At 34.7% G+C, this 16,540-nt stretch overlaps 2 protein-coding genes across 2 annotated transcripts in view; both read right to left on the bottom strand.

Annotated features, from left to right (window-relative positions):
* Nucleotides 1-254: 254 nt before the first annotated feature.
* gogo (thrombospondin-1 like protein golden goal) overlaps nt 255-16,540 on the bottom strand; it is a 65,540-nt gene continuing 49,254 nt past the window's right edge. Inside the window, exons 4-10 of the mRNA XM_085941922.1 lie at nt 11,145-11,336; nt 8,958-9,219; nt 7,584-7,802; nt 7,265-7,457; nt 3,317-3,527; nt 2,460-2,636; nt 255-1,143 (exon numbers count right to left, since the gene is read on the bottom strand). Coding sequence (XP_085798048.1) covers nt 361-1,143; nt 2,460-2,636; nt 3,317-3,527; nt 7,265-7,457; nt 7,584-7,802; nt 8,958-9,219; nt 11,145-11,336 — 2,037 coding nt within the window. The 3' untranslated portion in view covers nt 255-360. The remainder of the gene's footprint in view (nt 1,144-2,459; nt 2,637-3,316; nt 3,528-7,264; nt 7,458-7,583; nt 7,803-8,957; nt 9,220-11,144; nt 11,337-16,540) is intronic.
* LOC147075623 (cilia- and flagella-associated protein 157) lies at nt 14,830-16,476 on the bottom strand. The gene has a single exon (XM_085942333.1). It carries the CDS (start codon nt 16,474-16,476, stop codon nt 14,830-14,832), a length of 1,647 nt encoding a protein of 548 aa, XP_085798459.1.

Genomic DNA, 16,540 nt, shown 5'->3' with positions numbered 1-16,540 from the left:
CGACAGGCTTTAAAACTGGCTATGTTATTTTTTTTTGCAAAATTTTAAACTTCTTGGTGTTTTTTATATTCTCTTCTATGCATTTTTTCAACAAACACATGGCCAGTTTTGAAGGTGTAACAACATATAAGTTGATAAAAACCCCACATTGCCCCTTTGGTCCAAATTACGGGCTTTAGTTAGCTTTCAACATCATCTTGAAAAAAAAATAACACAGACCCATCTATTTGAAATGAGAGAAATTAGTCGATTTACAATGACACTACAATAAAGACACATTTGAAATATAGATCACAAACTGTTTGTAGGCAATGCATTTTTTAGAATCAACTTTAGCACAAACTATTATATTTTTTTTGTTTATGTTTTCACGAATTTATTAGAAACGGATCTGTTGTCGGAACTGTCAACGCCATCTTCAAATTTTCGTTCGCTCGAACTGTCGGAGTCGTCGTCGGCAAATTGGATGTCTGTAATATCGACGCGGCGCGCTGTCGGCGATTTCTCGCACATCGTTTCCTTTTCGTCTGAAAGGTACTCCCCTCCCGCGGAAATATTCTGAACCTTTTTATTACCATTCAACTCTCTCATCGGTATTGAAACGTACCGTTGTGGTTCGCGTCTCGGATAAAATAGTTTGTTCGATTCGACAACAGGTGCCTCGTTTTTTGATGGAGATAAATCAGATATGCTATAATTCAGTGGATGAACAATGTTCGTTCTGGTCAGTAACTTTCTATTAATTCTTGGAGATGATATTGGAGTCTCCTCTTCTGATCTCAGCCGCTCTCTTGGTAATGTTGGATGGTCGTGATAGTCTTCTGGAGATTCCGTATTGCTGCCCGGATCCAAATTGGGTCTGGGAAGAATCTCTTCGTATGTATGATAAGGTTTTTCATCGTCTTCTTGCAGAGGCGGTATCCATACTAGAAATGCTGGGTCCATTCCCAAGTATGATCCCGGTACACATCCTGCGTTTGTGACATTATAATCGTAATAATCAAGTTCGAAGTCGGGGGCAGCTAGACTTAAATCTGAAGGAGGCGCACGTAGTCGCAGATTTCTTCGTTCTTTCCGTTCCTTCCCTCCGGTAGCGCGGACACGGGCACAGCTCGTAGCACTTAACGCTGGTGAATAGCATCCCTGTAAATAATATATATATCTATATTTATTACATATAAATAGTTTACATTTTTCTTATATAACATGGTAGTACCTACTTACATAATATTATTATTTTCTGTGAATCTGGTATTAAATATGTTAACATAATAACTAAGAACCTAAAAACCTACAAACTTATCTAAAAAATGAATAGGGGAGCCACTGTCGAAAACTACCCAATCAAGACTCACAACTGGACAGAATCTGACATTCGAATGACATTTTCAAAATGGCATCCATATGATAGTTCGTAGTTCCATTTTTAACCGTTCTTTAAATAAGTTTGTAGGACTGTATTTAGGTTTCCACAGTCATAATAAACTTATTAAAGAAGTTACATATTCTGCTATTACTCTTATTATATTCATGTTTTTTAGAGTACCTACCATGTAATTTTGTTGAAAGAAATAATATTGTAAGCGTAAGGTCAAGAACGTTTGTAAATATTATTATCATCATTAGAGCAGTATCACAAAGATTCACTTGTCCGATACAGGTATGACAGTTACAGTCCCACAAACTTATCTGAAGAACGGACAAAAATGGAACTAGGTACTATGACGCCGTATTGAAGACGTCATTCCACTGTCAGATTCTGTCCAGTTGCGAGTCTTGATTGAGTAGTTTTCGACTGTGGCCCCTAATATAATGGTGGTTTTTCGGAATACAAGTCGATTGCTTAATCTTCAAACCAGCTAGCTGCACTTTTGACCAAAAATGATATTTTGATGGCATTTTGTTATAAAGCATGTTTTCTATGCTCACACAAAATTTCAAACTCTTAAACGTATACATAACTAAATGCGATATCGTTCTTCATACAAAACAGCCAACTGCAGGTGCCAAATTTCCAATATCGTAAATGGAACAACTCCGCTCTTTATAATATATTAAAAGGAAGCTAAAATAGTGTATTAATTCATAGTGCATCTTATTTGTAAAAAAAGAAAATCTAAGTGTAAAGTGTAAAAATTCTAAGTATGGCTTAGTTTAATAAGTTTCCACCACTAAATGTTCTATTGTGATTCTACTCCCTTATCTTTTTTATTATCGGTCAAATCAATCCGAAATCTACGTCAATCTATTCTTTGTAGTCAGTACCGTGTAAGTAGTAATCTAAAAAAAATGCTATCTGTAGTAGTAATCTAAAAATGTATCTTATTTTTGTCCCCTGTTAAGCCCTTCGCGAATTCCGCATTCGTAATTCTACCTCCTGCGGATCATTAATAGGAATATGGCAGAAACGTAGTTTCATAATATAAAAACCTCAATCTTCCTCAATTACCAAGACTCACGTTTGTTAAAGTGGATGCACTCTCACACCTGGAGCCATTTTCTGATACTGTGGTCCTCCGCTGAAATCTAGATGACTCGCTCACTCTCCTTGAGTCGCGTATGTCGTTTGAGTTATCGCTGTCTCTCTCACTGGTGCTCATATCCACTGACATTGATGGAGAGTCTCCGTCAGATATCTTGAAATATTAAAAAAGACATGTTTAGATATTAGTCAAACAATGTAACAAAATAATGTTCATAATAATGAAGTGTTTATAATATTTCACCAAGACATTTATTACACGTTAAGCTGGGTACCGTAGCGAGCCGTAACTGTAACCGTTCCATATATTGTAACCAACTCTAGATGCTAAATTATTATTTATTAGGCTCGTGAACTAATTATTTCTCATCAATGCTAATTACTGTATCTGCAACAGTCGCAGTTACGGCTCGCTAATGAGTACTTGGTACTACATGTACATATTCTCATTAGTGCAGTCCATCGACATGTTAAATACCTATGTATATTCAGGCACTCAATTGTACAGTTCATGATCTTTTCCTGCTGATTATGTACTCAATTTATGGTCTATTTATTGATTATCTATAGCCTTTCTATTGACAGCCTGATTGTTATACTGAGAATATTAACATACAGTTTTTCTGATATACTTTCTCTATCGTTAGACTCCTGTCTTTAAGAAATTTACCCATTGGTATCGAAGAAAAACCCAATTCCTACAAGTTTTTACTGATCCTTCTCAAAAAAATTATGACATTGTATACAATTAGTAGATAGTTATTCTAAACAACAACAAACACATCATAATTTTTTCAGACTTCTGTGTCTGCCTTCAAAAGTAGTTTTTCTCACCATTGAATGAGGATTGGTGAGATGGGGGTGTCTAGCGGGGGAACACGTTCGAGATCGTCGCAAGGGTGAAGAATGCTGTTGCTGTCCATCAGTGGAAGTGGACGACTGAGCTGGTAAACTGCCTCCGGACGCCGGACGAGAGCTTCCTTTCTGAACGGCATTTCCTGAGACAGACACTGCTGCCAGGGTCACACTACTGCCTGAAGACCAGCTAGAATTTCCAATGGAAAATGGGCATTATAGATTATGTCAGGTTAGCGTTAGATTATAATATTTGAGATGTAGAGTTACTAAACCCACTCTAGAGACTTTTTTGAGTTTTGAGTAAATCACGAAAAACTGTTTTGGGCATATTATGATGATTTAAGTGTAATTTTAGGTGTTATATTTCTTTTGTTACATACGGAAAAGTATAATAAAATGTCAAATCCAATGTATAAGCCGTATTTATTCAAATAAATGCATTTTAATTATCCCAAGAGCGGTCTTTGTCAGTCGCTACCTGACAGAGCGGCGTTCGACGAGGAATTTTTTAAAAAGAGCGGTGTTTGGTGTACAGTGGTACATTGTTGACAGGAGATGATAGTTCAGTAGACGTCCGTATTTATTTTAATTATGTAATATATTTTCGAATTTACTTTGTCCAGAAAATATTTTGTAGCCATTCTTACCTACTGGCAGCTGTATAATTTTCACATTGGACCTACATATTTAGCTGTTATATTGGTATGTAATATTTTTTTAATTGTCTTGAAAATAAAATGCTTTTTGTTGGTACAAAGCATTAATATTTATTTAGAATAACAATAACACATTTAAAAATATCAATAGCATAAATGAAAAAACCCAGCGGAATTAAGTACTGGCCTTTAACTAAATAATCACCCCATTAAATGTAAATCAAATTCCATGAATGTGGGAAACCTACCATTGTCAACCAACCTATTTATTAAATGTAAAAATAAAATGAAAATATTTTTAAGCAATATTATTTATAATCTACTTAGGTATATTAGATATTTTATAGCATTAAATTCAGAAAACCAAATCCGACAAATAAAAGTCTACTTATTATATACAAATAGGTAATAGTAAACGTGGGATTTCTGAAATTTATTGTAAAAACGTATTATAAAAATAACGGCATTTCTACAAGATAGCACAGCATTGTTAACTATGTATCGTTATTACAACTAAGCTAATCTACAAGTACGATATATTAATAAACATAGGTAATTGAATTAAAATTCATTATCATTCATATTAACGAATGATACAATTTTATGACGAAAACAACTTGTCCCGTGTAGATAATAATAAGGAATATCTTTTTTGTCAGGGGAGATGAAAAAAAATAGCCTAAAGTAAAATAACATAACCTACCTACTAAATCTATAATTTGTATAGTAAAAATTATCAAGCAAAAAGCATCTCCCCGACAGAAAATAGTTTTCCTTTAATTATATGAGGCGTCTAATTACAAAAAGCGACAAGTCCACAATTCAATATTTTCGGGAAACAACGTTTTTATGTTTCTAGCTTCAATTATTTGTTTTAACGTGAGATTTTTTTTTCCGTTGTATTCTATGTCGAAATTAGAACCAAATGGCAATTTGTTTCAGCCGATAAACTCTTAAATGTAATAAATATAGGCAAAATAAAATTGGACATAGCGCTACTTGTACTTCACTTTTTAATTTATCCTGCATAAGGCATATATTTCCGTGGCACTGTCATTAGTTTACCAGATGCTACAGCATGGGAGACGCCCTTTTCAATATTGAACTTTCCCTTATTGGTTGACTTAAACACGCGCGAAATCAACCAAGCTTTAAATAATATGAAAAACGGACTAGGCGCTTTTTGTAATAAATCGAGACTTAAAATATTTTTTTTCATAGGGTTATGTCGCGTTTTGGAATTTCTAGATCAATACATATTGTGTAAAATTACACAAAGAATACGTACATATTTTTTTCTCGATTTTGACCAAATGTGGACTTATCGCTTTTTGGAATTAGACGCCTCATATTTTTGACACGTCAAATCAAATAATGTTAAAAACGTGTAAGTACTTGAGATTCTTATGATAGTTTATTATACCACACAGAATATTAAATATAAATGACAACAAAAAAAAAAACATGTGAAACTACAAAATAATTTGAGATACCACTGGAGTATTCATAACAATACAGCAAAATACAGTCAACTTTTAAATACGTTTCTTGGCGTAACATGTTATATTTCCACGCAGCTGGATTTCGCAAACGCTTCCTTGATTGATCTAGTTGAGATTCCGTCACACTAACTATGGAAACATTCATTATTAAAAATAAAAAATAGTAAAATAATCAGAGCAGAATTAAGACCTTCCTCACTTATCGTGTTGACGGTTTGTACGGAGATTAAAGCATTCGTGAAGAGTCATTATCTAAATCGCGGTGTCTGATTGGCCGGTTACGCAGAGAGGGTTTTACCAGAACAAATTTATTTTCAGAGCGGGTTTAGTCAGTTACCTCGATATCTGTTTTGATTTTTTGAAGAAACAGAGAGGAATTTAAAACTCTCGCCTAGAACAGAAGATAGATCTTCCGAAAGAGCTCCTGCGTACATTCAAAACTATATTTTTTGAAAAATCGCCCAGAGCGGGTTTTGTAACTCTATGTCTCATTGTTACTTATGTCATAATATGCCCTATAATTATGATAAATAAAATAATATACCAATAAAAAATATTTCTCTTTTCATTAAATTTATTACTGACATCTGGTAAAAATATCATAAAGATATTAGATAGCTACCCAATAACCCAATATAAATTATGCATTTTGAGGTAAAAATTTTCATGTGCAGACCTACAAACTTATCTAAAGAATGAATGGTAGAGCCACTGTCGAAAACTACCAAATCAAGATTCGCAACTGGACAGAATCTGACATTCAAATGACGTTTTCAAAATGGCGTCCATATGGTTCCATCGTAGTTCCACGTAGTTCCATTTTTCACCGTTCTTCAAGTTTGTAGGACTGTACGTAGCTGTATCACGTTTTGACATTATTCATATTCAGAGAATGCTGTATTTGATTTTGTCAAAATATAGCAAACAAAAGCTCTTATGTCCAGGGTCCAGATTGATGCAGCTGTCAAAATTCAAAACCTAGTAAGGAAGAGCCTTGTAAAAGATGTCTGGAAAAGCCAAAAACATGTATTTAATGAAACCCATTGTTTTAATAATTATCCTAAAATAATATAATTAATATTATGTAGAACTTTGAAATTGCCTATCGATACATAAAATAATAAAAAAATGTAATGTTTGCATTGTTTTATGGCTTTTACTAATTTTCAATGACATCCAATTTCGCAGCTGAAATACCAGTGTACCATTGGTACGCAAGTCAGACGATTAACAGTCTTTGAACTTTTTTTTCACGTGGAGCACCCCGAATCTGCACACTTTAAAGTCTGCAGACCTGGTTCATTGGATTTCAAACATGTTTGATATTTTACTCGTTGTGTTGCCACAATTCGGACCGAACAAAACCTGCAATAATAATTATTGTTCTAAACTTTTTTATTCATTAATTTAATTTTAACTGATGAAATTCTAAAAAGAAAACATAAAACTTCTGTTGTTTTCACTGAAAATCTAGATTTACTAGACATTACGATAATCACAACTTTTGACTTTTGACAGCGCGACTTTTTTATTGTTTCGTCGATCGCTCGTTGGTGAGTAGCAGCGCATAGAAAAATCGGATGATTTATTGTCGTCAGATTTTTTGCTCAATCACAGAATTATTATAATACAGTGATTACCTATTTGCTCAATACATATTTTTATATTACAATATAACAATCAGATAAAATTATAATTATCTGGTTATTGAATTATAATCAAACTATTTATAATTTCATAACACAATCAACATAATATCAACACACCCTCCAGCATTCGTTTCATCCCCATTAGCTGGTGCAATGTTGGGCGTTTCATCAAGGTCTCTGGATTCTCTCAGCAGACGATGGCCAGCTGCTCCACCTCCTCCACCCGCTGCTCGAAGTCTTCTGAGGGAGAGGACTTCGGAGAGCAAGGTCCCTCTTGATCCACCCAAGGCAGCCGCGGAGCCTTGAGCAACTGTAAATTATTATTAAAGAATTTTTACACTCACAAACATTTCATTAATTTGTATTTAATTTGAAAAATATACTACATTATGAAATTACTGATCTGATGATGACGGACAATCAAATAATGGCTTACTGTCAGAATCTGCCAGTGAGTCACAATCGTTGGCCCTTTGGTACTTTCTGGACGCATGCAGAGCTCTCATAACCAGCCAGCAAGCCGCGGGACCCGTCAGCAAAGCTGCTACGGCTATCAGAGTGGCCAACAATGCTGCTCCTCCCATTATTCTTCCTCCCAAACGAGGATTACCAGCAACAGCTGATAGGCTTGCAGACGCATTCACCGCAACGGGCTCTGAAATCAAAACAAAACAAAAATAAATCTCTAAGGTTAAAATAATAAAACATAATAATTACAAGATAAAAAGAACTTTTTATATACAACGTTTTTAAATTCTGTTGAACCATATAAACTTGACTTGACTAGCTTAAACGATCAAAAAAATTTGTACTTGACATGTCATATTGATTTCCATAGAAACGCACGTATATATTAATAATTTAGTTGCTAGGACCCCAGACCCTTAACAACCAATAATGGTGTCGAAATAACTTTTCATTCAAAACAGAATTAACTGAAAATGAATTCAATTCTACTTAAAGATGGCTAAAACTATTAAAAAAATGAATTTGCATCGTGTTCTGATATATTCTAAAAGTTTCAAATGTCTAGCTAGTCGGGAAGTTAGTTTAAATTCGATTGCAAGATTTGTACCGGACGAAGAACCACCGGACAAATATGAATACGAGCTAAGAAAAACGTTGTAAAAAGGTTCCAAATTACCACCAAATTTTTTTGTCCTATCTTGTCACTTTGTAGTTTTATTATGATTTGACAGTGGTGACTGAGGTATAAGTACTATTAGGTAGTTTTTCTTTTTGTTTCAACACTGCAACAGGCCATGAGGTTCAATGACAGTTATCAGTGTAGTTATAGATATACCATCATAAATCGTCAGGTGCTTGAATTTAGAACTAAGCTCATCTCAGTATAAAAAGTATTAAATGATATGTCAATTATTAGCATGTGGCGCAATCACGCAGTGGACTACTTATACTGGTGGATCGTAGAAGTGAAGCAATCATAGAAGCATCCAGACTTTGAGAAAATCACGTTGATGTATTGTGACCTCACCAGAAATCAAACTTGTCGCCCTTGGATGACAAGTTAGTGTCATATGCATTGAACTACGAGGCCAGTTATGATCACTTACTCCACAAGTATAAAATGTATACACTACCTGGTTAATTTCAAAAAACAAACAATCAATAGTATATAGGGGAGCAGAATTTGATATTCCACCATCCATAGCCAATAGATCTACCTATTTAAAATTACTGCTTTAGTTTTCCCAACATAAATACGTCAAACAATCTATTTATATAAATAAGCCTACAAAATTAAACTAAATTCAATCAGATCTAAATAACCAACATTATCATTATGTACCAATTTGTTCAGCCACCGCCACAAATCCTCCGGGGCACGCTGACCCTGCTGCCAAGAGTTCGTCAGAAAAGAACTCGAGCAGAAGATCAGGACCCGTTGAGGTGATTTCAACCTTCATATCTCCGCCTCCATCCATATCATCGGGCCATTCTGCCAGTAGCTCAGCACCAGGCGTACCGCCATCACGAGCCTTCAGCCATTGGGCGCCGCATGGAAGTCGATATCGTTCTATTTGAAGCTTTACCACGTGCCCTCGTGAAGCCTGAAATCATAACAAACGTAAATTATTAAATAAGGATGTTAACCTTCCCTTTACGATGCTAATAAATTCTATCCGCTCCGGTGATGTCACCTTGGTTTACCGTAGAAGATTGACAATATTTTTTTTTGACCATGTCCGATCCTAACAATATCATATGGGCCTCCACAGTCAATACACAAGAAGTCATAATACTATCTTAATCTCATGCCTTATTTTCATATTATCTCTGTTATGTGCCATTCAAATTACGTAACTATAGTGAGCCAACATTCCAGTAGCTTCGACTGTGGCTGGAAACAATGAGTTCATTATTTTACATGTTAAATCATGTTTCATTTTTGATTTCTTGCATCATCGATATTATTTCTGCCTAGTGGCTATCCAGTAATATAAAAACACTCTTCAGTTGGACTTCTTACCAGAAACACATATTGTAGTAATATTCAAACATTATATTAGTATACTTACCAGTAAAAGTGTTATGTGATTTTATGTTATAAAATGGAAAATAAACGACAACATTAATTTTAATTAATAATATCTTTAAATAACTCCAACCCATAACATCTCTTTCTCACAATTGTGTACCTACCTATGTCATTTTTTATTGCATATACTTTTAGATCTATCTCTTTTGTTTCTAATGGAATGCGGCAATCTGTATACAATGTGCGTTTATAATTTATGACAGGTAAATGAAATCTGACGGACATCTATCAATTATATGTATTTACTGGATAATGCTATCGATTTTAAAAATACTAACATTTTAATTAGATGAAATATTGATGATTCTAGAAATAACTGAAACATGAAGTTGTCAAAGCGCATATTAACTGAAATATTTGCAGTTTTAGGCAGGGTAACCTATGGTGACAGTATAGTAATGGGAGTGTTAAGATATTATGATGGTTAAGAGTGATTCTCCATTCTTTATGTATAATGTGACTTCACACTTTTATAATAGTATCCAATAATATCATTTCTATTAACAATAACAATAATCAAATTTTCCCAATGCAATTCATGTGCAGTAGAAGAAATCGCAATCTGCGCAATTTCAAGGTTAAGTTGTTCCACTATAAGTTGGCTCGCACATTTAAACTCGTCTAGTCTGCAATGTGTCGAATACGTCGATGTGACATGTCGTTATTCACAAAACACACATTGGCAAAAATAGAGCTCTGCACATTGTTGGAATGCGACTTTTTTGTTTGAAAAAAAACATCTAGTGCTGCTAGCAACAAATAGCATGCGTCTCGGGCTGCGAGTTAAAAACACCACTACGCATACTGCATAGGCAGATGCTACAAATTGGTCATTCCTATACCGTCGCCGCATCCCATACATATCCACGTTTTGAGAGGTTGCACACGATTTTCGCTAGGCGCATATATTATTATGTGCGCGGTCTTTATATGATTGCAACATCGATGCGACGTTCCCAGAAGGTTTGATTTATGACTGTGCGGCCGACAAGGTGAGTTTAGATATGCAAGCCGGCTAAGAGTGAGATTTCTTTAATTTTTGATTTACATAACTTATTTTAATTGAAAAATCAGATAGTTTTTCGCATCTGGAACTCTTTGACTACCTATTTGAATGATATGATGACAGAATGTTAAAAAGTTTACCAAGAAGTTGGGATGTTTTAAATAATATGGTAACATTAATAATTTATGTCAAATCATTTGTACCTGTCATCACAGAAACTCTTTCTTCAATTTATTATTTTATAGGGAAAAAGATATTCTCATAAATACCTACCTTACAACCAAAAAATTGGTGAAGTGAACTAATAGGTAATAACGAGAGAGGATTTTGGTTTTCCAAACCACGCCCTAGCTATAGTTTTCTCATATTACAATTAATATTATCAAGTTTTGAGTAATAAAAACTAAATATTTAAAAATTTTGTTCCTTACTTGCATAAGCCAAAATGTTCTGCCTTTACAAGCCTGAGCTGACGCAGCGAGCTTCCTCTTGGTGCTGCCTAATCTAAGCACACAGCCACATTTGCATGGCCCTCCTAAGTCAGCGTCCGCTTCCCAAGGACACCCTGCGCCACTGCCACTGCCTTCCCCACCACCGCATGGCTCGGACTCCACAGCTGCACCCTAAAATACAAGATTGTCATAATATTACAGTCGAGCTCGGTTATTACGATCACGGATGTAACGAGAAAACATTCGTTCACATTTTAGTTTATGATTTTCTCGATACATTTATTCACTTTTATAACGAGCTCCTTATCGGATATACCGAGCTAAAATATCGTTAAAAACTGTCTTAAAACTGTTAATGTGTCGATTGTTTAAAAACATTTCGACCCTAAGCAATAAAATCCGACTGGACAGGATGCCGCCGGGGTCGGATTACGTTTATGACACTAGCTAAGTATCTAATTACCTACGTAATTGGTTGTTTCGCAGACAATATTGAAAAAATATCCACGCATATGGTTGACATTCTATGTAAAAAATCCAAGGTTTGTGAAGTCGGTAAGTACCTTCCAGCGTTCATTACAATAAACAACTTCTTTTGTAGTTTATGAATGCCATGCTCGTTTCGAGGAAATATTCTAATTGTGTATTTTTGTTTGAATTGCGACATTTTGTGTTATCTGACCGCTCATTTAAAAATACCTATTCTCTGATATAACGAGTAACGCTTATAATGAGCAAATTCAGTTGGTCCCATCTTCCTCGTAATAACCAAGTTCGACTGTAAATCAGTCTGCAGATCAATCCATGGTCAATGGTAGATGATACTATCAGAAGTCAGAAGGTTGCATGTTTAAATCACATTGCGGTCACCATTGAAGATAGTGGCTTCGTGATATTTCTATTTTTCTTTGAAGAAGCTTGGTTTATACGGATTTGTTACCTACATAAAAAATTTATAAAGTAATAAGTAGGTAGGTAATATAAAAAACTAATATTAATTCACTTGTAAGTATAATTTTATTGAGAATTGATAATAGGTACGTACTTAGTAATATTGTCTTAGTATAATTAATATTAATTATAAGTAGGCAGCTAGTTATGGTCCCCACATCTTGAAGTGGGCCCCCAGGCTATAATCTTCGGCAGGCCCCCTACCTATCACTAAGATTAAAGGCAGTGTGACGATCTACAGTTGAGTATTCCAAATAGTGTTTGAGGTAAAATTTAGGGTATTTTACCGATTTTTTGTATTATTTAACACACCAACTTAAATTATGGAGTTGTCAAATATCGACAAACATTAGTTTATCAAATATTGTATCACACAACCACATGTTGTTAAATGTTAGTTGCTTGAAGTGAAACTTTTTTTAGTGTTAGTGCAATTTTGTGATGTGTGTTTATCTCACTTGGCTGGTCGGTCTGCCATGCCGGGCCTCCCCTTAAGCCCGGGCCCCAGGCTAGAGCCCCTTGTGGGGGCTATGTAGCTAGTATTTTACATCATAAGGCAATGCAAATTATAATAGGTCCGTTTACGATGGCTCAACTTGATGAAAGAAAAATAATTTGCAATAATATAATTATATTACGTCGATAGTAATCACTTTGGGTTAGGTCGACCTATTATGATGTGGGTTCCGGGTTGGAATCTTGGATCTGGTAAATTCATATTTTGTTTTGTTCAATGTAATATGTTTGGACCCAGTGTATGGAAGTAATAGGTCGAGCAAGTGGTTTTCATCCATCTCTTGTACAAACATAAGTCTGTTAATACAACCTCCACTCTCTGTCGTTGAAACTAGAAAATTGTGTAACTCCAAAAACGCTACTTTAGAGGAGAGACATAAAACATTATAGTTTTGTTTACAAATTTACGACTATGGGAGTTAAATTTAATGATCCATGATTTAAAAATGCCACATTTTTTTTTTGAATGTCATCATTCACAAGACAGGTAGATATTAACAACGGCCACTAGATGGCATTCAAAATTAATTTTCGATTAAAACGAAGTTACACATTTTTCTAGTTTCCATTTCTTACATTCTGATCCATCCGACGAATGGGTGATTTAAAAATGTAATATAAATTATGTATAAAATAATTAATTATTCTAGTCTACTGACAGCTAATGACCTCTAGCGTATCTTTAGCACATTATAATATTATTATGTTATAGTTTGTTATTTTAGTCATTGATTCTACTGCATTTTACTAGATGTCACTATAAGTTTGCTTAAATTACCAATTAAAATATTCTTGGAGTAAAGAAAATGAATAATTTATTCAGAATAATAAATAATAATTCAGACTGTAAAAATTTATTACAACAGAAAATGAAAAATGTAATTTAGTTGTTTCGACATTATAACCATACCGAAGGTCGATTCGAAATAGTTTATTTAGTGTACAAATTTTAATTAAAAAAAAACCATGATTAAATTTATTAATAAATCTCATTTGAAAGTGTGTCAAACTAATAGATTTTAATGATAAAAATATGAAATTAGTAGTAGTAACAGTTTTTTAAACTATTAATAAATTGTTAAAGTACCTACCTACTTACCTAAAAATAATTATAATTCTGTCGGTATACTCGAACAACATCTTTTTGACTACGTGTTAAAACTGTGAACTAACAAGCTCCTCCCATTTTTAACCGCAATTCCATCATAAACTAACAAGTTCCTCCCATTTAGTCGACAACAGCGCCTTCCGGCTTTTGCCTAAATCTTCTTGTTGGAGAGTAGTTAGGTACCCCTAGTGCCTAGTAGCAAGCAATACACTCACCCATATAATAACATTATACTCCAAACCAGCGATACTCAACCTGCGGCCCGCGGGCCACATGCGGCCCTTTAAGCTTTTAAGTGCGGCCCGAAACACATTTATTATCAGGAATTTCGTATATTTTGAGATTCGTTTCGACTTTGACGCACAGATAGTGACACCCAAAGAGTATTGTCATTATGGTCCACATCAGATCTGGTATAAGAGTGTTGCTATTGCACACGATTAATTTAAAAAACTTGCATAATTTTTAAAATCTCAAAAATGTTTTGTAAAAAAGGGGGGGTTTCATGCTTTTTTTCGTCACACCAGTAGTGATGCGGCCCGCGTTACTTTACAAATATTTGTATTTGGCCCGAAGAAGAAAAAAGGTTGAGTATCATTGCTCCAAACTGTAATATCAATACAATATAATAATCATATGAAGGTATTTTTATATACTTAACCATTTCCTTAGATATACACACGCGTCGACCCATTGTCCAATCATAGCTTTGATGTGAATTGAAGATTTTAATATTTTTGAAACTAAAATAAATAACACAAGTCTCCACATAGATTTTTCTATTAATTTCTAAAAGAACTCTTTTTATGAATTCTGTGTGTGAATGGATTTTTTACAAATTGTATCAATCAACTCGATATACTTTCAAAAACAAATTGCAACTTTTCAAGGGATATAATATTATATAATATATTATATTATACATAGATATAAAATTATAAAGATTCCTGAAAATCAAAGAAGAAAAGGGAAAACAGTGATACAAAAACAATTTATTGAGAGATAAAAATAGACAATACGAATTTATTTTATTTGAACAATAATTAATTAGGTATTGTAAAAAAAATATTTATTGACTTCAGACTTTTTTTAAACTTCAGAAACATCATCTTCTTTCAATTGAATTTCCTCAACAGTGTCATCACCATCCACAAGTTCCGTTTTAGTAACACTTGGAGCACCAGCAGAATCCATTCGTCGCTCCTCAACTTCTTTAGACAACGACGAGTCTTCTCGAGAAGATGCTGAAGAGCCATCATCAGCTGATGCAAAGGTGATGACGGAAACTGACGAATTTAGCTTTGGAATAATTTTCTTACTATATATGGTTTTGAGACTAGGAGTTAATCCTAACGAAGAAGCCGGAGTCAACTCATGCAATATGTCTAGTTCATCTTCAGTTTCAGGCTGTGAACTTATCTCAGGTATTGGCCTTTTTACTTCTTTCTGATCTTTCGGCACATAGCCTAGGTCTCCCCGTTGGTATGCCGCTACAGTCGATGGCACCGAAGACGCTGATGATATTCTTTCAGGAGGCGGTACTGACAAGACATCCAATAACCGTTGCAGTAGATCCTGTCTCGCTGCCCGAGCTTCCGCTTCGTCACGCGGCCCCATCCCGACTTCTGACAACTTTACAGCAGCACGCACTGCCATTCCAGCGTCGTGTACGACTGATCGCAATCGTTCAGCCACTTCTCTCGCATCTTGTGCTTCAGTTTTCAGTTCACTTTTTTCAGCCAGGCTTGCATCAAGATTTTCTTCCAACATCTTCATCTTTATTGTGACTGCTTCAACCTCTTCAGTCAGTGCTTCGATCTTTATTTTTTGCGTCTCAAAATCGAACTCTTGCTTCTTTATAGCGGCTATTTTGTCTTTCATTGCACCATGCTCAGTGGCTAATTTTTCAATCAGTCTTACTTGTATAATGCTTTTCTCCATCGCTTTATCTCTTTGACCTTCCGCCAATTCGAGAGCTAATCTCGAAGCGCGTTCTTTAATTTTCAAACCCGAATTTAGTTCAGCCAATTTCTTTTGATGAAATATAATATCTTTCAATTCGTTATTAATAGCAATATTTTCTCTAACAACTCGGTGAGTAGAAGCCGCAATTCCGATCTCAGTAGCGTCTTGAAAATCCTGAGCCAACTTCAAAAGTTTTGCTTCCATATCTTTTTTCAATTTATCTTTCCCAACAATAAACTTCTTTTCCGTATCGTATAACAATTTTTTATAATTCAAATCCTGTTCTTCAAAGTCTTTTTCTTGGTTCTCAAATTTAGTCATCAGCTGGTCTCGCAACGAACGGAATTCTTCCAAAGAATTCAATTTTCCAGTCAATAATTTCACTTCTGACGTAAGCTGCTCTCTCATCACATTAAAATCTTTCTGAAGCTCACCTGTCTTCATGTGAAATTCTTTAGTCTCAATTCCTCTTCTTTCTTCAAGTCCTTTCACTCTTTCTTGGAGTTCTGACGTTTCATCAGACTTAACATGGAGCGTCTTCTTGAGGTATGTAATAACATCAGCTCTGTCTTCATCGAGTTTTTTATAATCAGCCATAAGTTCATCATTCTTTGCTTCCAACTCTTCATTACTACTGCGAAGTCTTGCAAGCTTTCGATTGATGTCAGCAATCTGCAATTCGTAGAATGTTTTGTCAACTTCTGACAGAGCGTCTTTGGGTTTTTCTTCCGCCACGTCGGCTTTCTTCCCTTTTCCCTTTTTTGGTGCCATATTTCATAACACATTAAATTCCTTCGGATTACATTAAACAGTGTTTCTTTGTCATTATTCTGAC

Source organism: Rhyacophila brunnea, unplaced genomic scaffold (genome assembly GCF_057557595.1).
Source record: "Rhyacophila brunnea isolate RB1 unplaced genomic scaffold, BYU_Rbru_1.0 scaffold_14, whole genome shotgun sequence".
Taxonomy (NCBI): Eukaryota; Metazoa; Arthropoda; class Insecta; order Trichoptera; family Rhyacophilidae; genus Rhyacophila; species Rhyacophila brunnea.
The sequence above is the reverse complement of the archived record's forward strand: the minus strand, read 5'-3'. Positions and strand labels throughout refer to the sequence as shown.